Below are 26,781 nucleotides of genomic sequence, written 5' to 3'. Positions count from 1 at the left end.
CGGTTCTTTGCTGATGTGACAGAAAAGAATGTGGGGATGCAATGCTCACCATGATGGATTATCTATGTCAAGCGAGGCTGACGTCTCTGCGAGTTGTCTCTCATATAGCATAGTGGGAGGAATGGAAACCAGCGGCCGCCTGGATGGGGAATCGATTTAAAAGCATACGGTGTAATTTGGCATAAAGGTCAGCAATAATAATAATACACAAGTACTGCACTCCATACTGCATATATGTATGTAGGACACATTGTACTTGAGTTTTAATCAGATATACAGTGGAAACCGCGCATAGTGATCACGGTGAACACTTATATGGATCAAAAAGCTTGGGACAGAATCATTCCTATACAAGCTCTGTTTAAATAATCTGCTTCTCGTAATCAAGTAGTCTGCTTACAGTGTTCAATTTGGGTCTTTTCATACATGACAAAACATTTTAAAATTACGTTGGACTAACGTTAATTGCATTTTTCTTTTTTCTTTTTTCTTTACTCCCTTTTATACTTTGCCTTGCGGACCGTCTGCTTTCCGGCTGGATACCTGTAGCTGATGCTACGTGCACATTGATATCATGATGGGAAAAAAAGAAAAGTCATTTTCTCTGAATAAAAGACGAATGCGCACGGGTAAAGCACCTGTGCTCGTCATGTAATGCCCCCAAAGTGAAACTTTCCTCAACCGGCTCTGCGGCACACAGACCGGCGCTCGTCTCCAGTAACAGGACGAGGAGCCCCCAGGCATAGGGGCGCCGTTCTGCATGCACGCTCACGCTACAGAGCTGGCTAAAAAAGGCGATGCCTCACCCTCGATGAGGGAAAAAGGGCAGAAGAACTGGCAGCAATGACTTTGTATTCATGTAATAAATGTCAATTAGATGGTAATCTGCATGAGAAATGTTGCACAACAACAAACATTTGGTTATAGTAATCATCCGCTTATAGTGATCAATTTGACCCCGGCGGACGTGTTCACTTTAAGCAGTTTCCACTGTATATTTGATAAGTAATGATAGTACCAAGTTTGGGGTAGAAATCAGGTTTTAAAAATACAATTTCCTGTTTTTTTATGAATTATTATTCTTTTTTTTTTTTTTCTTATATCTTTAGTAGCTCATTTATGCCTTCTCATTTTTCTCTTCAAGGTCTTTTCTGAGTAGTCAAAAGCAAAGAAACATTGTTTATTGTTCATCGGTTTCCTCTGAAGCACACACTTTTCAATAAACTTCAATAAAGACAAACCTCTAAAACAAGACAGACTCCAGAATTCAATATGAATACAATATTGCTATGCCTTCTGAAATTTACTGATTAGCTAGTCACCAATATTTGCAAGTTTTTACGTGGTTTCCACTAATTCCTGACTCCATTGTTTCCAACGTTTGGGTACTTTTCCACTGTGATTCAACACTTTCCCATAAGCAGACACTTTTATCTTTTAGCTTATGTCTAAGACTATAAAAATAAATGTTTTATTACAGAAATAGATGAAATAAACTTCCACCTCCACACCTCCTGCATCAGGGAACATCATGTTGGATGTGCAGTGGTCAAATGCTGGTGAAAAAAAAAATCATTTTAAACTGATCTGCTCCTTCAAAAATAACAAAATGTGATTTGTAGTTGAAGTTAAAACATGTAAAACCACAAGTATGATCGTTTTAAGAACTCGAGCTGATTAAAAAGAGAAAGTAGACATTCAGTAAGTAGATAGCGAGTCAGGCTGAAACTTTTCCGGACAAACAGATGAAGCAGGATGCAGTCATGTCTCCCACACCACTCGCTGTTTTTCTCTCTCTCTCTCTCTCTCTCCGCCGCAAAACCTACAGATGTTTCTGATCAAAGCGGTGTTGTCCAGCTGTCCCACTCCTTTTCTCTCCTTCTCCCCGTAGCCGAACTCTCAGGAATCCTTCTCCCATTCCTCATTTCACGACCACTCTAATCCAGGCTTGTAAAATATTAACTGGCCTTACTCGCTCTGAACTGCTCTCGCTCCTCATCATCTTCCCACTCCATCTCTCTTCCTCTCCACTCCTTCCTCTCCTTTTTTTACGCTCCCCTCTTATCTCTCGTGCTTCCATGTTCCTCCCAGAACATAAGACATCTAAAATGTGAAGTATCAATTAACCCCGTTGCCTGCAAATCTTTCCGTCTCCTCCAGTGGCTTCCGCAAGCCAGATGATGAGACACACACACACACAACACTGTACGTCGACATGTGCGGCGGGGCCGAGATAAGATGGCAGGAAACAGGAAGTGGATTTATTTGAGTGTCGGTGCCCTGACTCATGCACACACGTGCGCAGAAAACACACACACACACACACACACACACACACACACACACACACGCATACAAACACTTACACAGCTGCAGCTGCCTCAGTGCTCACATGAAAGGAGAGGCAAACGCAGAGAGAGAGAGTGAATGTTAATCTCTCTGTGGGAAAGAGACAGGAGAGGATAAAGTGATAACTTAATTCCAAGATGTTTGCAGAGGAAGTGTATGTGTGAGAGCGTGCGTGTGTGTGTGTGTGTGTGTGTGTGGGCGGGTGCAGGGAGTGTGTATGTTTGTGCATACTTCTATCCTAAGTGTGTTTGTTTTTTGGCGCCTGTGTGGCCTCTGTGCGTGTGAGCATATACTGCATGTGGACCTAGATCTACAGAGCATCTGTGTCAGTGTATTAATATGTGCACAGCCGTGAAAGTGTCAGCGGCAGTTTATTGCGATGCTTATTATGTCATACAGCAGTTAATCTGATCTCTGTCTTATAAATCGCTAGGGAGGGGAGGGGGGGATTTAGCATTTTTTCCGTGTCATACCTCACAGATACATCTGAGGAACCTGCCCAACCTGCTGACGGAGGCAAGAAAAGTCTTTCTGACTGTAAAAAATGATTAGAAAACTGTAAAAAAAAAAAAGTACCTGTGTGAATTATCGTCCACCGTCGCACACACTTCAACTTTCCACTTTTTCAGTGCACAAAAATGCAAATTATACACGAACATTTATCACTAAGGCTGCATGCCATGACTATTGTCATTAATCTCTTGATACTTTTTAAGTAAATTGATTCATCATTCAGTCTATAAAATGTCAGAAAATAGTGAAAAATACGCCGTTTCACAGCTCCCGACCAATAACTCCATAATAATTCTAATTTATTTTTTACAATGATATAAAACTGAAAAAAGCAGCAACTATTCTGCACTGTTCATTACATTTAACCTACTCTCTCTTAGTACGCCCATACAGGTGTTATGTATTTTGGTGGATTAGACCTCACTACTTACTGCGTGGGTGTGTACAGAACTAACATTCCTCCTCACTCTCCTGTATGGCAGCAACTAATGATTACTTTCACTTTTCAGTAATCATAAGATCATTTTCTAGCTAACCAATTCATGATTCAAGTATTTAAAATTAGGGCTGTCAGTTGATTGAAATATTTAAATGTGATTAACCGCATGATTGTCCATAGTTAGTCGCGATTAATTGCAAATTCATCGCACATTTTTATATGTTCAAAATCAACATGGGAGTGGGCAAATATGCTGCTTTATGCAAACGTATGTATATATTTATTATTGGAAATCAATTAACAACACAAAACAATGACAAATATTGTCCAGAAACCCTCACAGGTACTGCATTAAGCATAAAACAATATGCTCAAATCATAACATAACAAACTGCAGCCCAACAGGCAACAACAGCTGTCAGTGTGCTGACTTGACTATGACTGGCCCCAAACTGCATGTGATTATCATAAAGTGGGCATGTATGTAAAGGGGAGACTCGTGGGTACCCATAGAACCCATTTTCATTCACATATCTTGAGGTCAGAGGTTAAGGGAGCCCTTTGAAAATGGCCGTGAGAGTTTTTCCTCGCCAAAATTTAGTGTACGTTTGGAGCGTTATTTTGCCTCCTTCGTGACAAGCTACTATGACATGGTTGGTACCAATGGACTCCTTAGGTTAATAAACATTTTTTGAACATTAAAGCATGTAAACATGTTCTAGTAGAAACCCAAAGTATGCACCTGAAAATTAACATAATCCTCTCTCTAGGTCCTCTTTAATCGTTTTCCCCTCAACATAATACAGCCCATATATTACGGCACAGATTTATATGAGACACCCTCAGTCCCAAATCACTTTAAGGCCCTTTTTTATCTATATACACACAAATAAACACAGGGATTTTGCACAGCAAACAAACAACTTGGTTAAAGCCAAGGATAACACTGTGTATAACCTTGTTGTAAAGCCAATGGGGTTGCAGTATCACTTCCACCTTTGAATTGTATTAACCTTTCATGTGGCTTGCTCTCATTACAAATTTGTCAGACACAAGGCTGCCTGTGATAAGAAGAAGATATCTGCTATGGCTCATAGTAAATGAGAATAGAAGTAAACCTTCTTTATGCACCGATCTTCTTGGTTTTCTCCTTGGCCTTTTTCTCTGGTCAACATTTTTTCACTACATCATTAAAGCCTAACCTTCTAGCTTATGCCAGTATTATTATCATATTACTTCAGCTTCAGAGCTCCGCTATTCAAATGCAGACAAAACCATTTTTGAGCAGCCAGTGAACATTATTTGCAGGGAAATAATAAATATTAATGGCTTAAGGCAGCGTAATGATGTAAAATGATCTGGATAGCTGAGTGTCCATGCTCACGAGGCAATGCAAAGACAAGTGGAGGCCAAAGCTGGAGGAGAGGTGGCGGATCAGAGGCCCTGAGCAACAGCCTAATCAGATGTGAATAACCCATGTGCGATCCCATAAATTATTTTGTTTCTTCTGCTTCTGAATACAGTAATTTACTATGTATCCAAATTATAACATAGCTGTAGCATTTCTAAATGTATTAACTGATTTATTTATGTAGAATATCTTTCTTTGCCTCTGCGACGGCGAAAGACAGTGGCCGGAGGCGTTATGGTTCTGCGTTCATCCAAGAATTCCTGGAGGGAATTTCTTCAAATTTGGCACAAACGTCTAACCTGACCCACCAGATGGTTTGTTACACAGAGCCATCTGAGAAGCCGAACTGTTTAGAAAAGGGCGGGCACTTTCAAAAAAATACTTGACAGGTGATTGGAAGAACCATCTGTCAATCAAACTGTTGCCGAAGCCAGTCGGGAGAAGAGCGAAAACATCTTTTCCGTCGACAAAAGCCTTCACTGCCGTTCTTTGCTCTTCTCTCAATGTAGAAATACTCTCCAGTTCTGATATAACTGATGCTATTGGAGAGTCTAGCAGTTACCTCTTCAGGAGCCGCCATTGTTGTTTAGAACGAACAGTTCGCCCTATTTGTGTCGCGTCACACACACCTACAGTAAGCCACGCTTGCCGGACTATTACTTGAGGCCTGACAACATTGCTTATCGTGTGATCTTGTGACATCGCGAGACTCCAGCTGCCATGCAAGGTAAACAATCATCCACTTAGACAGGATGAAATCATTTGATTTTGAAGGTCAAAGGTCACTGCGACCTCACGTCCGTCCAAATCTCGTGAACGTGATATCTCAGGAACGCCTTGAGGGAACACCTCCAAATTTGGCACAAACGTCCACTTAGACTCAAGGATGAACTCATTAGATTTTGGTATTCAAAGGTGATGATATTTTGGACAGACATGGATGTAAACTGCAACTTGACTGGTTGGCGGAGGCATACAACCATGAGGTGGTAATTCTAGTTTTTTTCCAGTTGTGGTAATTTTGCTAAACAAAATATACAAAATATATGCATATTTGTGTCTGGTGGTTGGTTTTCTAAAGCAGCTCCTTAAATGCTCATGCATGAAAATACAGAGCATTTTAGTATTTTCTGATGAAAGTAACCCCTTAAATTCAGCTTTCAATTTTTCAATCTAAGTGAAAAGACAGAAGAAAAGTATCTCTCTGCGGAAAATGAGATCGATAACCACTGCTCTACCAATCACTGTTCAGCTGTGTGCATTTTATTTCTCTGCGCCGCTATAGGTGGCCCAGGCAGCAGCATCGGCATGTGCAACCACCAAGAGAAAAGAAAGAAATAAAAAATCTTCTAAACTGATCATTCTCCAGGGCTCTATCTCTGTGTGTCAGCCAATCCAATATTTTACTGTTGGACTTGCAAAAGGCTCGGCTCCCCTTAGGCATACAAATGCGATTCACTGATAAATGTGCTAGTGAGTTACAGCCCGGCTGGAAAGAGACACGGTCTGATATGCACATGCCAATGAATCCATGAGGATGGCTGCACACACACACACACACGCACACAGAGAACTACACGTTGTCACAGACCAATCGCACTGAAACACACATGCAAGCATGCACTGTCACGGACCCACGAACACAGGGAATATAGCACTTTGAGATGGCGAATCAGGATGCCAGCGAATTTCATTTCACGCCGCTGTTGTGGAGTCGGATCGTAACTTACAGCTGGCCACTCTCACAAACACACACTTTAAACACACACACGCTCGCATGCACGGACAAGTAAAGTCACAGATGCAGAATGATAGAGCCGCACTCCTGCCTGTGAGAGGCGGATATTCTGTAAATTGAAACGCAGACATGCACTCAGGCTCAAAGCTGCTTCTCCATAATCGAAATTCACCAGTTTCCTATAGCCAAGTGTGTGTATGCATTTTTTTCTTATGGGTTGCGTGGTTGCTACATGTGTCTCTGCATATATACCTGTCTGAGTCTGTGTGAATGTCAGCCTGTTTAGCTGTGGGAGACTGTGTTTGAGTGTTGTGTGCACTGATGTTGCAAGTGTAGAAGTACCATTTTCTACTCTGCAGCTGCACCACTGGGGTTGCAAAGGGTCGGGACATTTTCCAAGGAAAGTTACGCTGTGGAATTTGGGTAATTTTGCACAATTTCATCACAAACGTACATTTTGATTCATTTTTGAGAGTAATTTCACATAAAAGGCAATAATAGGTTTTATGGCATGTCTTGGTTAAAAAAGTATGCCCATTTAATTGAATTATAGTCATGCACTGCATTCAGCAGCGCACTATTCATCTTCACAGTTTATAACTTCTTAACGCCTTCTGCTAGTTTAGCTGTCACCATGTGCGATGTAGGTTGATTGAGCATGCTAATTGAGGAGTTTTAATTGATCTATCTCCATTCATTCTTTATTGTAAATCATTTATTTCATAAATTAGTTGTTCACTTTAAACACTAAGTTTGCACGCAGCCCACATTGTCGGCTCGTATTTTCAATTGTCTCCATTAGTTAACTTGCCAGCTAGTAGATTACTCACCACATTTCACATTGTAAGTATTTGCCAAATGAATAGACTTTTGTCTTCAAAGAACATTCTGTTCAGGAACAAAGGGCTTAGTCTTCAGTGGGTTAATTGATTTTTTTTCATTGCTATTAGAAGGGTTTACCATAATGTGTGCTTACGATATGGTTAAAGGTTTGTTTCTATCTGCATATGGCATGTTACATACAGCCTGAGCAAATAAACCCTACATTAAATATTCAATTAATTCCCATGGGAAGTTTCCACCTTGATTGTTCCATGAATTTTGCAACCCTATGGTCCACCGACTCAGAGGATAATTCAAAGTGAGCTTTCTGCAGGAATTACATGTGACTGTAAATGTTATTTAAAAATGTAACAACTTTTATTCATAGAGGGATATTTGTCAGAAAAGCCATTTTGAAAGATGACGTCCGTAGACTCTAAAATTCAATGTTTGTTGAAACACAGCTCTTTTTGTGAAACCAGTGATGACAGAAGGACAATAAGTCCTCATACCTTAACAACTAAATGGCCACTTCCAAGTGTGTTTTCTGATCCAACACCTCTATTAGCTCGACAATATAATTTGTCAGTAGCTTTCAAAACGATCCCCATGGCCATCACAAAAAAACAATTCATATGTTTTCTGATCTGCGACCTCTCTGGTTTTAGCTTATTTTTTCCTTTTTGTTTGTTTGACATTTTGAGGAGGAGAAGGCCATTAAATCACACAGGGCTACAAAAATGTCAAGGATGACTCAATAAAGTCCAAGATCTTTTTACATCGTGGTCCTTGATGTCAAGATGGCAAAAGATGAAGGAGTCCAGATGACGTGACACTACTAACAAAACCAACACAATAAATCCCAGTATCATCATCAATAAAAGTCAAACATCCCAAAAAATTCACTTTTGTCACATGCTTGCCTTGATGCTGCGTGTGTTTCTTCTAAGTATTTGTGCATGTGCAGTTTAGCTTGTTAACCATAGGTCCCATATCAAATAACGTTAAGCATTTCTTTCACTTCAGTAAGCCTTAAGCTAACTTCCTCCTCCGAGTCAACGTCTCCACTTCATCAGTGGACGTCTGATGATGCTGCGGTGGAAAAGGTGTAACAGTGTTGTGCCCGATGGCACTTCATGTTTGAACAAGTAATTCCAGCTGTGTTTAACCAGCTAATCAAACAGTGGGACCACTTGTTCTCATGAATATATCCTCTCTGACACTTGGCTAATGATAATTTGACCTTAATTGATCTTTCTGGTTGATTTGTGGTTAATTAAGGCGTCGAGGATAACGGCATGAATTTATGTGCGTCCTTCTGTTCACATAAAGCAAAGAACGAAGCGTTGACTCTCTGTTTCTCCATCTCCCTCGACTTCTTTTCACTGTATCTCACTGTTCGGTTTTAAACCATCTTTTCCTCTCATTAGTTCTCTTTTCACTTCTTCAACAACTGTTCTCATTTTGACCTTCACTGGTATGTTGAACACACATGGATCTGTAATCTGTAGATGAACATGCGAATATCCCCAAGAGTTGGTCTGTGTGCATTTATCATGTATGCGCAGCGGCATGTGTGTTGTGTGTTCATCACTTATGCCAGTTAAGTAAGCAGCTCACGGACCTGTGCATGCGGTTCATTGCTCGTGGGTTTAGTGAGTGCGTACATGTTCATTATTCTTGATACAGCCTCAGGACAGAGATGTGTGCTTGTATTGTCCTGCAGGTCTTAACACCAGTGACCTCACAACATGACATTATGTTGGCTCTTTATGGTAATAGTTGTGCTCTGGGAAAACAGCACAGGGCTGCATGAGAACTCAGTGCCCTGCAGGATTTTGACTATGAATAAAACGTTCAACTTCACTATAATGGCGAAAACAATTTCATACACAGAATCCAGCTTGTTAAAACAGACACTGAAGAACACAAAAATATTTCCAACCAAAATATTTACTCACCAATATCTTAATACTTCTGTGGATTTCAGACATGACATACAGTATTTAATATTTTTCCTGAAAACAGACTTTGAATTTTAAACTAAATTTGTGTGTGTTTTTGCACGATGGACTTGACGAATGTTTGAGTTCGGCAACACATTTTACATGTAGGTATTGCAGTCCAATGTACTCCATAATACTCCATAGTGATTACTCTTCATCAGATTGGACTCGCATGATATAACTTTTAGTATGTAGTGTCCTCGATTCTGTTTTTGTCATTGTTCATCTTCTGTTTTTAATTGTTATATTATCACCGCTACAACTCACTTGGCTTGTACTTCATCGCAGTGCACAAAACTTTAAACGTAAATTTGAGAATAACTCATACTGTACTTTATCTGATCTGCTTTGCCTCTCGGAGGGTTGTTTAATCACGAGGGGCCCTGTCAGTTGGCATCAACATGAATAAGTAGAATAATGAGTACAAATAGTAAAACTAAAGCTATGTGAAGGACATAGATGATTATCATTCTCATTTGGTTGGGAATAACAGTGTTCCAACGCTGCTTACGATGCCCTGTCTATTACCAAGAGATCAATAGCACTTGAGCTGAATGTCATTATGGTTATTAGGCCTGCTTGTCTGTATGGTGATGAGGCACAAGGACATTATGCAGGGGGTGGTGCGAGAGCCTGCGCATATGTGCGAGCAATCACACGAGTGTACTCGCAATCTGCTTGTGTTTCCACCGTTGCCATAAGGTGTATTAAGCATTTGTGCAGAATACTCATGATCAGTGATATACCACCGATGAATGCTGAAGTTTCAGAGGGAGTAGTTTCAAGGTGAGAGGAATTGATGGAGAGAGGAGAGGGAAAGGTGAGCAGAGAGATATACAGAGGGAGAACGAGATAAGGGAAACACAGACAGTGAGAATAACTTACAGGAGGATAGACAAAGGCAAAAGGTGGAAGTCAACAACAAGTGATCACAAGCAGAGGGGGTAGTACCCGAATGTACCTGAACTTGAGCTTGTAAGTTAAAGGATGAAGTTGTTGTTGTTGAAGTTGTCCATAAATCCCATGAAAAAGGCCAAAACCAACAATTGATCCTTCTATCAAGTATTGCCTGTGCTGCCAATGCCTGATAAAGCTTATTCGTCTTTGTCAAAGAGCTCCATTGCTGTCCAGAAACTGTTGAAAACACATCAATGAGCCACATTGTATCAATCCACGGCTGAAAATAGTCCCCAACAAATGCGCTATTTATTCCTCTTTGAATAATGTTTGGTGGAAAAAAACTACAGTGACCGGCTGTTTTTGGAAATTGCTTTGCTATTTTTGAAAATATCTCTGATGTGTTCTCACAGATTAACATTTTCAGTGGAAACAAGCGGGCTGAGTGCCGCAGGCAGAGAAGTAAAGTCACTGAATTTGGACTTTCCATGGAATTTGTTAACAATAATTCATGCTGTGTCTCAATTCGCGTATTTTCGTACTTCCACTTGCTGTTTTGAGTGCTTACATGTAAGTGGGTTCACACTGAGAATAAAGCCGATAGCTTTGTTCAAATCATAATATATTTTTTTAAAGTTTGTTTGTAGTCAGTTCAACCCACGGTTTGGTCCATATCAGTGAACTTTAAAATATGTGATGGGCAGCATCTAGCAGCAATATTGTTGCTATGGTAGCTGGCGGTTTATTATGCTCGACTTGGTTTTTAATACCAGCCAGTGAGAAACAATTATTTTCTGTGGCCATTGCACAGGTCACAGGGTCTCACAAGTCACTCCATTACCTGCTGTTTAGCTGTCTGGCTGCCACAGACGGATCTATCTGCACATCGAAGTTGAAGGCGAAAAAAAAAAAAGACGTTCTGTGTTTTCTGAATAACTTTAACTAATCAGAACTTAGCTCAAAACTGCAAAAAAATGTCATTGTGGACCGTTTTGGATGGCTGTGTGTCTGGCCTCTCCGGTCCACGCTGCAGGTTCCCACATACGCCATGCACACCGGCTGTGCCCGCACCGTCCTCCACACGGCAGTTGCCTCATTAACATTATGGTTCCCTCATAGCATTGGGTTTAAATCTGAAATATTGCCAAATTGGTGCTTTCGCTTTCACACCAAATCCTCCGCCATCATCTTGTCTGTCAACTCTCTCTCGACCCGTTCGTGAAATCTGACTCCTGCTACCTTGTGCTGAGACTCTGTAGGAGCAGACACTTTAACTTTCAGATTGTAGCATCCGTCATCCGACTTTGTATCGATAACATGCCGCTATATATGCCAAAATAAAAAAAAAGCAAAAGGCCGGTGAGGGCTGTGGGCAAGTAATGTAAGCGGTGTGTGCCCGAACACCGTGTCACACTGACTACCGCGGCAACATGTGCGAGAATATTGTTAAACATTTTACATCATCGGCATGTGGCTCGTTAGGTTGAGAGCTGATTGCTACCACTTAAAATGTTTTATCTCACGTTTGAAAATAGATACGGCCTCAAATTTAGTCTATTGTGTTGACATACCAACTAGAAAGTCTTAGACGAAACACTCCATACATGTTTTTTAGTTTACTGTGAACTAGCTGACAACATAGAAGAGAGAAAACAACGAAGCACAAAGGCAGAAAAAGTAGAAGAAAAAGAGAGACAGACTGAACTAAATGAGAGAAAAAAGATAGAAAGAAAAACGAGAACTTAAAGTTCAAAGCGGGATACGGGTAGAGGCAGGCGTCAGAGAGGGGAGTAAGGAGACGGGGTGGAGGACGAAAGATAAAGATAGAGAACGACTGCCAGAGCGAGAGGAGGAGGGGGGGGCGAGGGTGAACTTTGATACGACGGGAGAAAAAGACGAGGAAGACGTTAAAGGCAGAGGATAGAAATGAAGCGCGGAGAGAGGGAGAAGGAGCAAAAGGCCAGAGAGAAGAATGGATATTGGAAAGGACAGAGGTAGAGACAGAGTGATGCAACCCGAGAAGATAAGGAGGATGGGATGTGGCAGCTGGAGGGAGGGGAGAGCAAGAGAGAGGAGGTCAAAGAATCAACGCTGTGTTGAGACTCTCAAGGACATTCACGGGGAAAAAGCTCCAAAAAAAGGTCATTTCAGCAAAATATTCTAAGGGGCATGCTCCTCAAAGAACCTGCTTAGAAATCCTCCTTTCTCATGACATTAGAGGATTATGATTTCACTCTCCTACAACAGCGTAATACCACCTAAAGGCAGTCAAGGGAATTTTACAGGCAGGGGCCTTTTCTAAGTTTATTGCATTTTTAATAATATGATCTCTCACGTTGATACAAAAGTAGATTTAATAACCTCAAACAGTATACCCTGTAGAATTATGATTTCTCTCTACAATGTTCACTGACTTACAATAACAAGTAGAATGCAGGAAAGTTTCTCTTCTCTCTTACTTACTTGTCACATAAAGCACAAGGGCACCATCATCAAAGCTAACATCAAAGTCAAACTTTATGTTTTTTTCGCTGAGATGCAAATAAGTTTTTTATGTAAATAAAGTCACACATCCGTTCAAAGTGACTTGACAGAGGAGGAGATCAAAGGAAAATGGGCATTTTCTTGCCACTGACATGCATTATGCACGCACATTATTTGGACTCGGGGGAATGGGGAGGGCAAAGCACGGAGATAACTGGGACGGACAGACGGAGAAAAAAGACAGAAGAGAGAGATGGCATGAATGAGAGACGGAGAGGAGGGGGGGTGGAAGACAGATAGAGACGGAGAGAGAACAAACAGTGTCAGGTTAATGTTAATGGGGACAGGGATCTTGTCCTATTAAATATACATGGCTCTGTTATGGGACATGAAATATACATGAAACACTGCGTTTGACATCTGTACCAGCTGCGTTAGATCCAGAGAAGGAAGCGAGCTCAAGTGAAAAAAACTGCAAAATGTGAGGCATTGTAGTGAGGAAGAAAGGACGGACAAAGGGGAAAGACAGGGAGAGAGACATCAGAGTAAGACAAGGATCTTGACAGCATCTGATCCCAGGCCAGCGGGGGCATTCTTTTTTCTTTTTTTTTCGTAGATGAAGGCTTTTCAGATTGGGATCGATATTGTATTGTTGTTTCTTGTTGTGCTGTTGATCCTCGGTGTTAAAGTGTTAATCTGAGGTCTTCTCTTCGTGTGGTCATGACAGGGCCCATGGGACTTCTAAACAGAGCGGGGCTACTAACCCCAATGTCCGGGCTAAATCTCCCATCAGGCTCGCGCATATCCCTCAGCCCCCCGGGGTCACGGCCCCTACAACTTTTCTGACCCCGTGGACAAAGGCGGCGTCGGCTGTGAGGTCGTTCGTAGAAAGATAAAAGCAACACGGGTAACAGGAGTCAGAAAAGACAGAGGCTTTCGGAACAAATCTCCCAGTTTTTTTAAGTAGAAATAGCATTTTCCTCCAATGTTCAGATGAAACAAATCTGGCTCACTGCATGGAAGAAATATGACTATTTACGTATTCTTCACTTACTATAATGGATTGGTAATATTTGGAATATTTATGAACAGTACAAAAATGGTAACATTTTCCCCTTTCGTCCTCCCCTGTCACTACAAATCAGTGGCAGTGATAAACAACCCAGAATTGATTGAATTAATAAGATTGACTTCAACTATGAGCCAGATCATAATAATTCTATTCATTCCAGGGCTGGCAATCGATACAAATATTTAATCGTAATTAATTGTATGATTGTCCATAGTTAATTGTGAATAATCGCAAATTAATCACACATTTTTTATGTGTTCTGTTTTTTATCTTTTCAAAATGTACCTTATCAACATGAGAGTGGGCAAAAATGCTTGCTTTATGCAAATGTATGTACATTTTTATTATTGGTAATCAGTTAAAGGAGCTCTATGTAAGAATCAGAAATTGCTTGTTAACAGCAACACCTGTGGCCCTGTTGCTCGCGCTCGCACTTGTGCTCGCTTCACGTAGACATGAACGAGCATCGCTCAAAACAGTGAGGCGGCACACGTCAGCTAAAAACACAATATCACTCTATATTTCACCTGCTTTGCAGTAATGTTAGCTGACCAGACGAAGGTCTCTCCATGAATCACTGCTGATCCTAGTGCTTTTCCTGTCTCAGCCTCAGGACCGCAGCCGTAGGGACAGGGGAGACACTGGAGTTTTGGTCAGAGACGATAACGTTTCTCACTGCGGAGCCCCATCATTTCACAAGACACGGGAAACCTCTGTTAGTCTGGAGGAGCTGCAGCATTTATTTCTGCACAAACGTCCACTGCACATTCACTAGATATTCTCAGAGCTAAACTAACTCCTCTGCAGTGTGTAGTGTGTGCGCATGTGTTTCCAGTTGCTAGGAGTCAGTCTGCACATAGTGATTTACCCACGCAGATATTTCACATGCTATTAGCTGTTAATAGTACTAACACTTAACCTCTGCCTCTGTCTGTCTCCAGCTGCTAGGAACCAGTATGAGAAGATGGCCAGCGATGTGACCATGCAGTGCGGCACCCTGGACAACGACGCGTCGGTGTCATGGAAGGTGAACGGGACGGACGTGAGGGCCCAGCACCACCTAGAGGGCCCCAGACTGGTGCTGACCGAAGTGGACCTGGGCCACAACGGACTCTACAGCTGCTTTCAGAACCCGCACGGGGAGAGGCGCGACACCATCTACCTCCACATCGGCAGTGAGTAGCCAGACAATTGCCCGCCGAACATCATTTCAAATTATGACATAATGAATCTTTAATCACCCCAAAGGGGGAAACTGGATAATTGCTGCAGAATAGAAATGAGCGGAAAAATATGTGTGGTGCAGCTGACCACGATGCAATTACAACTCCAGAAGAAATGTATGAATTAATAATGAGAAATATTATGAATTTTAGCTTGCATGTATGTGCAAAGACAAAAATAGTATACAAAATGATGTGCTGGCTTCTCGTGTAACAGGATGTCAGTCTCTGAATTTGACCAAGTGGTTCTAGGTTATCATTGTGTCGATCAAGCAGGTGCTAATTCTGTAGCAGTTGTTGAGCTTGTTATTTTAAGAGCCAGGGATCATGTGATTGGCTGAAAAGCGAAGGGGCTGTGACAACACCGTTGGCTTGAAAAGTGGCATTATTAAAAGTGACATTATGAAATGAAAATAATATAACTTCTAATAGCAAGTTCTCATGTTTGAAGGGCTAAATATGGAACTTGAATTGCGATGATGACAGTCCTTACAGTAGCAGGAGCCGCCGCCAGCTGACGGGCTCTAATGATTAGTTGTTAAAATGACATTTGGTCATTTTGCAGTTATGACTGTGCATTTTAATAATCATACAAAAGCTGAATGGGTGTCAACTTAACGGCATGTCACAGTGGCCTGTGAGTTGGCAGTGGCCCCCTTTGAGATCCATTATTCTGATGGTGAAGGTTTTATACACTGGGCCATGTGCATAATAATGGTGTTGAGATAAGACCGACTTGTAAATGACAAGGAGCGCGGCAGGTAATTGGAATAAAAACACCTTTGTTAAATATGGTATTTGCTAACATCCTTTACTCGCGTGTGGATATATAAACTACATACATTTTAACACTTGATTCTGCATGTCTACTTGTAACATTAGGTGAATAACTGTATATTGTTAACCTCCTCTTTTCTTCTTCTTTGGATGTTTGAGTACACCTGTCGCTGCGTCAATGCTCCGTGTTTGATGCCTAAGTCTATTCTTAAATGACAGGTTTGAGGAAAAGAAATGTCTCACAGTGAATTCATGTTTCCACATTGTAGCAGAAAAAATAAAACGGTCATGCACTCTGCTGGCCAGCAGCTCCTCACATATAAGTGATCACGTTCCATCTCCCTCCATTCGTGTCCGTTGCTAATACGAGGAATAGGCAACGTTTTAAATCAAATTTCCACAGGAATCATGCTGCAGCTGCTAGCTGGCCAGCAGGTGAAATTAGATACATCTTTGGCATCAGTCATGGCAGGCCACTTCAAAACGGTGCCAAAAGTGACATGTTTTGATACACTGCGGTAAAAAAAACCTTAATTCATCACTCCTGTGGCATTGAAAAAACAGAGCCCATACCAAATTTCTTATTTTTGACACTGTTGTACTATAAATCCACCTCAGGTCTAAATCAGAGAATGGTGTAGATTGCAAGAAAAGTAGACTGAGAGTGTTGCCTTACCTGAACTCAAAGTTAAAACCTTCCTTTTAAAGAGGATTTATTATGCTTTTGCGCTTTTTTTCCCTTTCCTTTAGTGTATTATATATATTTTTGTGCATGTAAAAGGTCAGTTACAAAGCCCAAAGGGAGTTACTCTACCCCACAGAAACACTGCTCCTGAACTGCCTGAAACACCTTGCCTGAAGTCCCGCCTTTTCTTCCTTAACGTGGTGATGTCACCAAGTAACACATTTGCATAACACCTGCCTAGCGGCTAGTTTTGCACGCCCTCAAACAAAGCTAATTAGAGCGGAGCTGGAGCAAAGTCCGAAGAGTTTGGTTCGGTTGACCACTCACAACAGAGGGCCAGCTGACCAATCAGAGCAGACCGGGCTTTTCGAGAGGGCGGGGCCAGGAGCTAAAACAGAGCGTTTCAGACAGAAGGTGAAAAGAGGTGCTGCAGCACTGCCAGTATGAGAAAAGTAAAGTGTTTTTTGAACATTGAAGCATGTAAACATGTATCTAGTAGAAGCCCAAACTACAAGTATGCACCTGAAAATAAGCATAATAGGTCCTCTTTAAGCCGTGTAAGAAATAAAACAAGGCAGTATAGGGACAAAGTGAAAAGGCAGTCAGAACACGTCCCCATCAGCTAAACAGGAAACCCACACCTCCACCCACTTGTCAACAGGACCGATAGAAAGCCAAGTGCACCGCCCATCAAGATTGTTTTCCAGGCCGATGTTAAACGTTAAAACATTCCCATGCAAATGTTTGATGAATGAGACTGTACGGGAGTGTGACAGTTTGGTTAATCATATCCGCAATGATGAATTACAGAATGCTGAAATAATACTGAATTAATGAGAGTTTTATGTTATGGGAGATTATGTCAGCAGGGTGAATGATGCAATGCATAAACAGACCAGGATGTCTGTGTGTATGTGTGTGTGTGTGTGTGTGTGTGAGAGAGAGAGGTGAATATTCCATGTCTGTGTGCAAGCTAGTGCATGTGTGTGAATGTACTGCTTTTCACCGATGGTCATTTTCTGCATCATAATGACACTTTGGTAGTTTCAAACAGTGTGTGTGTATGTGTGTGTGTGTGACCATTCATCAGGGGTCAATTATAAGTTATCCCGGCAGTGAATATAATTGTCCTGATATCAGTTGGTGATTTTACGACATGTCCGAGGCACACACTGGGGCCGCATCGACTTTAATTCTGCATTCAAACTACACAAACTCTCCTCTTCCTCTTTGTCTCTCTGTCTCCAACACTTCTTTTCAATCTGCTTTTTTCCTTTTTTTACCTGTCATCGCTACCCTCCACTGTATACCGCTATTTCTGTACTTTTTCTCTTTTGTTCTTTTGTCATTCTCTCTATTTTTATCTGCTTTTTCATTATGTTAACCGTCACCTACAAAAACTTTAGAGTGTCACGCAGACACAGCGATAACGACATCCTGACAGGCTACACTTGTCGTGATTACCGTCATGATGATAGTTTGATTTTATGCCGTGTTTATTACGTACACCGGGGGCTTGTTATGTTTTACACGGATGCAATTGTTATCAGGAGAACAGCACAGAGCCATCTGTCTGGGCCTTTTTTTTTTACTTTTTTTTTCCCCTTCACCCTTTGTCTCTTTTCACCTCAAACTTTGTGATCAGCTCATATTTCTCGCTCTTTCTCTTTGTTGCCTTTCCAAGTCCTTTCCTACATCCATTCCTTCTCTCCTGCCCATGCCTGTCTGTCTCTATCATCTTTGCGTCTCACTCTCTCAACATCCTTCAACAGATCCTCCCATCATACGTCCTCACCCCCCCTCTTCCATCCCTCTCTGCCTCTTGTGTTTTGGCTTCTAGTTTGTGGCGGCATCTGTTAGCTGTGTGTTTACACTGGTTTGCATTAAGAACAGAGGACGTCATACCACGACCCCCCGAACCCGGCTGTGTGTGTGTGTGTGTGTGTGCTTGCACCACCTTCACACCAGTTTCATGGAGCTTTTGTGATCTTTTTCCAGGAGCGTGTCAACATAATGTCAGCACGAGGAGACCGCAGTTGCGTGCGTCTTGACTTGCATTTTTTTATGCGAAAGTTTAGTGCCGCTGTGATGTCTGTTTCCCTTCCTATTTGCATTTTTTTTCACCACTGTATATAGCTGTAGGGTGTTTATATTCCGTCTGTCACTTTGGATACATACAAAGCTACAATTGCATACCAAAATATGCATAAATATCAAATTGTGTGCCTGTATATGCTGATGGATCGAAGCGAGGACTTGCATCTGTGTATTTGTGTGTGTGTGTGTTAAGCCGATACGCACATGGCGCCCAGGATGTTATTGCCCTATGGTGTTAAAAGTGCCTATCTCTTCCGTAAGCAAACACTCAGGGACACACACTCCAGCACCAGAGTACTCTGGATGACATCTTTAGACACTATCTTCTAAAAGAGAAGTGATGTACAATGTTAGAGCAATAGAAAGTGACAGACTGACGAAGAAAAATGAAATAGCATGGACAGTAAAAGTTCATTATAATTTAATAAGTAAGAGGTCATAAAACTCGAAAGCTCTTTGGTGAAATACAACATCCTTTTCCCGTTGCTGTCACAACGGTGGGGAAGTTATTGCTGCCCTGCCCTTTTCTGGCTTTGTCCATCCCTCTAGGTATTGCTGTCTTCAATGGCCGTCAGCGAAACAATTTATAGCATCACAACATGGGGCTGCATCCAGCCGGTTATTCAGCCTCCCAGCTAACACAACATCAACTGCGGTGGGTCATATATCCAGCCAGTCACCCTGGTGACCTGTCACACAGTCAGTGTGCGAGACACATGGTCTGCCAGTGAACAGCCAGTCAGTTAGCAGATCTGAAGCTATTGCACACCAGTACAAGTACAAGTAGGTTAAAACACAGAGTTAGCACATAATTTACAATTCACTTGTCCATAGTTAACCGTGATAAATTTTTTTTTATCTGTTCAGAATGTACCTTAAAGGGAGATTTGTCAATTATTTAATACTCTTATCAACATGGGAGTGGGCAAATATGCTGCTTTATGCAAATGTATGAATATATTTGTTATTGGAAATCAATTAACCACACAAAACAATGATAAATATTGTCCAGAAACCCTCACAGGTACTGCATTTAGCATAAAAAATATGATCAAATCATAACATGGCAAACTGCAGCCCAACAGGCAACAACAGCTGTCAGTGTGTCAGTGTGCTGATTTGACAATGACTTGCCCCAAACTGCATGTGATTATCACAAAGTGGGCATGTCTGTAAAGGGGAGACTCGTGGGTACCCAAGGAACCCATTTTCATTCACATGTCTTGGGGTGAGAGATCAAGGGACAGTTATTCCGCGCATTCCCAAAATTTAGCGTAAGTTTGGAGCGTTATTTAGCCTCCTCCACAACGAGCTAATATGACATGGTTGGTACCAATGGATTCTTTATGTTAAGTTCTAGTTTCATATGACGCCAGTATCTTAACTCCAGCTTTAAAATTGAGCCCACTACATTCGTAAAATGGCAAGTTGCATTAATGCGTTAAAGAAATTAGTGGCGTTAACGCGCTATTATCGTGTTAACGCCAGGGGATAGTGTGTCAATGTCGCGTTTTGCCTCTCCGATGCATGAATATTATACACATGTATGAAGGTGAACTACCAGCAGGGGGCAACTAAACCATTCACTTAGGTTTAGGAAAATTTCATGGTTGGACTTAAAATAAGTACGGAAACTAAGTAGAATATTTACGGAAAACAAACGTAACATAAGTACGGAAAACACGCCACTAAAAAACACGTCACTATTGTAACTTACAAAACAAAACGCCGGTCTAGAACACTGGTCTCCTGGTTGAAAGTCCTGCGTTTGTTGGACGCATCCTTCACATATTTATGTGGATGAGTTTACATTGCAGTCATCTAAAGAGTAGATGACGTACAAAAGCAAGCAAAAGCATATACATATATATATGTAGACTTGGTGTAGAGCTGTGAAATCATGATGGCCCTCCAAACATCAGGCCATGCATATCTAAAAGCTCTGTCCCTGATCACTCCCTATCTTTAGAGCCCATTAGCCAGTCTTTTTTCCCCCTTAAATTCTTGACAGATAATTCCTGGGGCAAAGAGGGCACTCCCATCACTGTAATGACAAGACTTTCTATAATGAAGAAAAAAAACATTTATATTGTAAGTAAGGGTGGCGTCTGCTTAGTAATGAATTCATACCATAAATCATCACACAAGAAAGGGGGTTCTTCCTCTAGGTTTGGCATCGACTCATTCTTGTAAACAAATCCAGTCTGAGCCGCTCTCAGATCACAGCGGTGCCATTATGTAAACTCGGTTGCGGTGTAGACTTTTTTTTTTTTTTGTTCTTAACGCTACACATGATAACAGAAGTCTTAACCGCCAGTGTTGTGGGCGTGGGTCGGGTTATGAGGCCAAGTCCATTTGGCTTTGTTAAGGTGTGTTTGCATGCATGTGGTTAGTATGGAAAACCCTTGGAAGAAAAACGAGGAAAGCTCACTTAGAAAGTCACAAATGCAGCAAAATCTACTCTCCTTCTCCTCAAAACTTCTTCAGTCAACTTCTCTGTCTTTCTCTCTCAATCTAACACGTGTCTTCTATAGAATACAGTATGCATCACCAGCATAACAGATACACAGCGAGAGAGGACATACATTTGTCTACCATCAGATTTTGCCATTCTGTTTGGTGGTATCAATCAGTATCTCTGGATATAAGGCCTTGTGGGCAACTTATTCAAATTGATGAACAAGTTGGACAATTATGATGTTTAGCACGGATTGTTATGATGATTTAAATTTGATTTAAATCCAATTTTTGCCAGTTTTAGACTATTTTGTGTTTGTGTTTAGACAACATTCGAGATCTTTGGCTTCTTTTGTTCAAGACAAAAAAGGATTTATAGAAAAAAAAACATTCACAAAAGAATTCAAATGACACCCTGCCATATGTGTTAACTGAAAGATGCAAACACAAAGGCACACATGGATTGTTTTTCATTTGAGGACAGTGCAGTGACATTTGTTCACTCTCTGGAGCCTTCCTCTAACCTTAATTATAGCTAATACATGTGCAGTCCTCACCCTTGTTTTAACCCCAGGATAAAATGTAAGTTAAGTTAAACAGACTGTTTGTAAGAATCAGAAATGCTTGTTAACAGTGACACCTGTGGCCGTTAAGTCAACGAAAGTCAGCGTCCTGTTGCTCGGGCTCAAACTTGTCACTAGATATAACTTTGCGGTTTTGGTGCTTCCATGTAGTTTGTGTTGGATTCTTGTCTGAACAGCGTAGCCACACGCGAGCGCGCATGGGACACCGGCTCGGATCGATTTATACGTGTAAGAAGTTACAAACAGTCCCTTTTAAAGTGGGCATACTAATAAAGTTGACATTTAGATAATCTACTCCTGCTTAGTTGGTTAAATCCAATGTTTACCACCCAAAAGTAAGACCACAAACACACTCACGTACACACACTGACTGGTTGCCTTCAGCCTAACTGAGGATGAGTTGAAGGAGGAGTGAGTTCTCTTGTTAGATTGATGTGCATCTCTTACCCTCAGGCAACTTCTTTCCACACACACACACACACACCAACTGGTATCTATTTCCTTTCGGTGGGCAGCTTGTTTTAGTGTGTATCCCCGCACACATACGTACACACACACACACACACTCAGGGGACCCGTGCTACATCGCTGGGTAATGGAATTGTCTTGTCTCCTCGCAGACAGATCGCTATGGAGGAGGGCGAACACGTAGAGCTTCCATTCTCCTCTGGGACTTCCTGTTTAAACCAGGAAGTATTTGGCCCCCTACATGTAAGGGCACCGCTAGAACTACTCAGCTTCCGTTTTAATTACTCTCCTTGCTTGTCCCAGTCCTCGGTCAATCATAATAAATAGCAAATACCTGCGTGGAGGATTTACACGGCCTTAGAATTTAATTCAACAGTTTGTCAACCTCAGCTGGTCTCTCGGGTCTCGTTCCTGTCAGCCGAGAGAAGCAGCCCAGCCTGCTGATACCATGTGAAATGAGTATTTTAAAGTCTTAAATGCTCAAATGCGCGTTCGGAAGGTAACACCCGGAGGATTGACGAATACAAACGGGGAACAGATTCATCTGAAATGAGTCAGGAAAAGTAAATCTCGATGTCCTGGTGGAAATGATGTCTCATTTTTTTGTTGGTACTGCCACATAATGGGCCTCATGTAGGAAGTGATGTACGAACAAATATCCTCTTAATTTTGCTCTTCTCTTAGGTAAGAGAAATTTGTATGCATGGTCGAGAGCACTGCCTGAGTGAGACCAGCAACATAACTACAGTTTCAATGTCTATATCTGTAGAATATGTCACAGACATTTTTAACTCAACAGGTCCTCTTTCTGTTTCAAAATAAAAGCCCTCTAGCATTTTTTTCTGTGGAAAGAATTCCTTCATTTGTTAACTCAAGGCTTTTATTCAGAAATATTTGCAAGACAGTCTTATGGAAAATACACTGGCTTGCACGGCTTCATAAATTAATACCAACTTTTAATCAAGGATTAGTATTATTATTTACAAATGAGGACACGGTTCTTAACCTTTTTGTCTTAAATAAATATAAATGACATTTAGAATGAAATGGCCATTAAGAAAGGTAAACTCTACATAGAAAGAAACAGCTGGCAGTAGCAGCGCAACAGCAGAAACGTTGTCGGTGTGGACACCAAACGCGTGAGAGACGCAGCAGTTCAGCGAGGCAGCCGTCACTCGCTGCTCATGCAGGCAGTGTGGCCCGGCGTCAGATGCTTTGGCCATGCAGACTTTTGATTTTCCTGTGTCACTCTGGAAACTCACGTTTACTTTGTTTAAGTTTATATAAGAGTACCTCAATTTCACTACTGCTGAAGTTCTTCTTCTTCTTACAACATGTTTTTGGTGGCATTTCTACAATTCTTGGGCATGTGCCAGAGTATTTGCACACGGTGTATGGACACCTGACTTTATATAGTGTTAAGGGGGCGTTACCTATGCTAATAATAAACAATCGGCCACACGCCTTCAATATATGATCAAGTGGGATTCATCATTCAGCACACCTGGGTAAGAGCAGATTTGGATGGGATGTCTCTTATTTTTTCAAAGAAAAAAAGAAAAACAGAACAGAAAATTAAGCAAAAATATAAGTGTTTCTGTTCTATAAAGAATTGAGGGGGACTTTTATCCAGAGGAAGGTGAGGCCTGCCAAAACACTGAACTGTAGAATGAAAAAGAAGTAGTTTTTAGGGATTTTCCCAAGTCTGCAGTGCCGCCAAGTGTCCTTGAGCAAGACCTGGACTTTCTAGCGCTCCAGATTTGTTGTATTGAAGCTGACCTCTGACACCTCAAGAGAAAATAAGATTTTCCTGCTGGAATCAATAAAGCATAAACTGAACCGTTTGTCTGGAAGACTGGATGAGAATTTTAATGCTTGGCGTAAATTGAGCCACAATACATCTTCAGTTTTATGTTCAGTAGCAGCTTGGAACAGGAAAAGAAATTGTCAAATGAATATGGATTTCCACTGCCATGTGTCCTCACTGTATTTCATATCTAATGGTGTTGTACTAAACAACTGAATATTCATCCTTAGCATCATTGTCCCTACGCCCATTCTCCTCTTCTGTTCCGCTCCACATCGCCAATTTCTTCCCTCTCCATTTTTTGCTCTATTTTTGCAGGACAACAGCAACTCCCGTCACTTTATTGTAGCCGACAACCATACGAAATGGGAAAACGGGCTTCGCTTTAAGAAGTCAATGGGAAGCCATGAGGGAAACTCAAACATATTAAAAAAAAAAGAGCCATTGTGTGCTTTGGCCTCTTTGTATCCGTCGGGTATCAGGAGTAATCTGGCAAGACAGATTGTTTTCCCTTTTCCCCTCTCTCAATGCTACTGTGTCAAAGAGGAGATGGCAAAAAATCCTTTGCAGCTTTAAAGGCCTCAGAAAAAATACTCCAGATTTGTTTGCTCTTTATAATGTTTTGTCCATCCAGAATTTTTTTTTTACAGAATATGCATTTAAATGTCAGATTACAGCTAACGTTTTCTGTGGATTCAATGTAAAAGAGCACACACGCAAATACACATTAAGGTCCATCCAAAGTAGAATTCCAAAGGCTTTGAAACTCAGCCAACGTAGTCTTTTCTCCAGACTTGAGTCCAGTATTCTGGTCTCTTTTTCACACCATTTTTCATTTTATCCCTTCACAACTCAGCTCATCCATCACTCTCACCCATGTATCATCCCCCACCTGACTGCTACTACCTTTTCCCTCCTCATATCTTAAAATTCTGGCCCGATCCCCTTGGTCTCTATCTCATTCCATTTCTTTCTATCTCCTCCACTAATCCTCTTATACCGCCCTCTAGTCCATCCCATATCACCCATTGCTTTCTCCTCCTCTTGTCGTCTTTCTCTCTGCACTTCGGTGTAAGCTCGTATTGAAAGTCTCACACTATGACGTTACACTCTAGTGTGCTCCTGCTGTCCTCACTGGGATATTAAGTATGATAGTGTGTGGCTTTAATCTCACATAAATTGCTGAATGCTAATCAGTCGGTGTTATGGCTGCATTACATTCTGGCCTGTTGAGGTAGTTTGAAGAAATTACTCAGAGACACATCTCAGCAGATTTTAAGTTATCATTCAATAAGAAAATGGATGATGTTACAGTATAGAAAGCTGTCAGATTCAAATATTTAATCCATAGTTAATCGCGATTAATCACACATTTTTTGTATCTGTTCAAAATGTACCCTAAAGGGATTTGTCAAGTATTTAATACTCTTCGTCTGAAGTGAGTGACGTTGCTCCTTGTGGATCTGTTTAGTGACATAGAGGATTAAAGCAGGGTACAGAGAGAGTTCAAGCTTCTGTGTAAAAACACAGATTAGGCTGAAGGGAAGAAGAGAAAGCTGCAAATGCAAAACATTGTGAAGCTGAAGTTCATAACAGGGGCCCGTAGATCAAGTTGGCGAGGTGCAGTGAAAGTCTCCCCGGGAAGGAGCTGAAGTGGAGGGAGACTAAGTTAGATAAAGCACAGCTAGAGACAGAGGAGCTTAGTTTAAGCAACGGGAGCCTAACACAGGAAATAGTGCAGGTAGAAAGCAGGATTCAGGATCTTTTCTGAGGATTTAGCAAAAAATGAAATTGTGCATGCGGTGATGAGAAAAAGCAAAATAGCTGCTTTACTTCCCCTGCTAAAAAAACAAATATGAACCCTATTATTCTCAAAACAAAGTCAAGTGGCTTTGTCAGTCGAAACCGAAAGAAGACAAGGCATGGCAACACAGTTAATTGGCAACTGGGTTGAATACAAAACAGGGTAATCTGTGCAGATTTGCTTCCCCAAACAAGACTGAAGTTAAGACACAAGTCAAAACTGGAGCATTCCGGGAAGCGCACACATCCGTGTCAAAAACGTGAGGCTTCACGGTTTTGTTTTTTCGGTGGCTTTTTAAGCCAATTGGAGCAAACTTTAGCGGCTGAACTTGAGCAGCTGGAGCATCACTTCTAGTCTTCTAAAATGCTGCTCCTTGCTCCAATTAAATTTGCAATGCTCCAGCTCCGTTCCACTCAAATGCTCTGCATGAAACAAAACCGTGGAAGCATATCTGGTAATTGGCATTGCGAGATGGGGTGTGCTGTTGCTGTCCTAAACCTTCTTTGCTTCCTTTTACTAATCCCACACCTTCTTCCTCCCTCCATACATCCAATCACAGTTGACCCATCCATTAACCCTTTCTCATTCTCCCTCTCCTCTCTATACCGACATTACAGCACTATAATGTTGCTGTCCTCTGTCCTTTTTCTTCCTGTCATATCCGCGCACCCTGCTCAATTTTTCATAGATGACTGATAATTGCATTAACAGGTTTAAAGGTGTAATATGTAACCGCTGTTGGTTCCTGTTTCTAAACACACCGCAGCGATGGTGGAGCGAGCTATAGAGTGACTAAAGAGAGGGAGCGGCGTTAGTGAGAACACAAGCAGTGAATCGGAGAAATAAAACGTTATTTTCTGATTGTTTCCTGGCGGTTACGTTCAAAAACACACAACTAACTCCGATTAATTCTGTGGGAAGGTGCCGAGTTGCCGGATTTTGAATGAATGCAGGCTTCCTGTCTGCTGGCTGTGGCTCAGCCGATCATAGCTGCATTCACGGCACAAAGAGGAGCAAGGGGGATCACTGGAACACCGGATGCACATAACACAACCATTCTGTTCTCATTCCTGAAATACGGCCGCTTTGTATCTAACAGAACTAAAGTGGGACTTGTGAGTCGGTATCAGAAGCTGAGGGGCGTGACA

At 41.5% G+C, this 26,781-nt stretch overlaps 1 protein-coding gene across 5 annotated transcripts in view; it reads left to right on the top strand.

Moving 5' to 3' along the window:
• The window catches only part of cntfr (ciliary neurotrophic factor receptor), a 270,120-nt gene that overhangs the window by 140,836 nt on the left and 102,503 nt on the right, over positions 1 to 26,781 (top strand). For all 5 annotated transcript variants that reach the window (XM_037752393.1, XM_037752394.1, XM_037752395.1 and 2 more), the window contains one exon: positions 14,673 to 14,906. In XM_037752393.1, the coding sequence (XP_037608321.1) occupies positions 14,673 to 14,906 (234 nt within the window). The remainder of the gene's footprint in view (positions 1 to 14,672; positions 14,907 to 26,781) is intronic.

Source organism: Sebastes umbrosus, chromosome 19 (genome assembly GCF_015220745.1).
Source record: "Sebastes umbrosus isolate fSebUmb1 chromosome 19, fSebUmb1.pri, whole genome shotgun sequence".
NCBI lineage: Eukaryota > Metazoa > Chordata > Actinopteri > Perciformes > Sebastidae > Sebastes > Sebastes umbrosus.
Note: the sequence above shows the minus strand (reverse complement) of the source record. Positions and strands in the feature narration are given on the sequence as shown.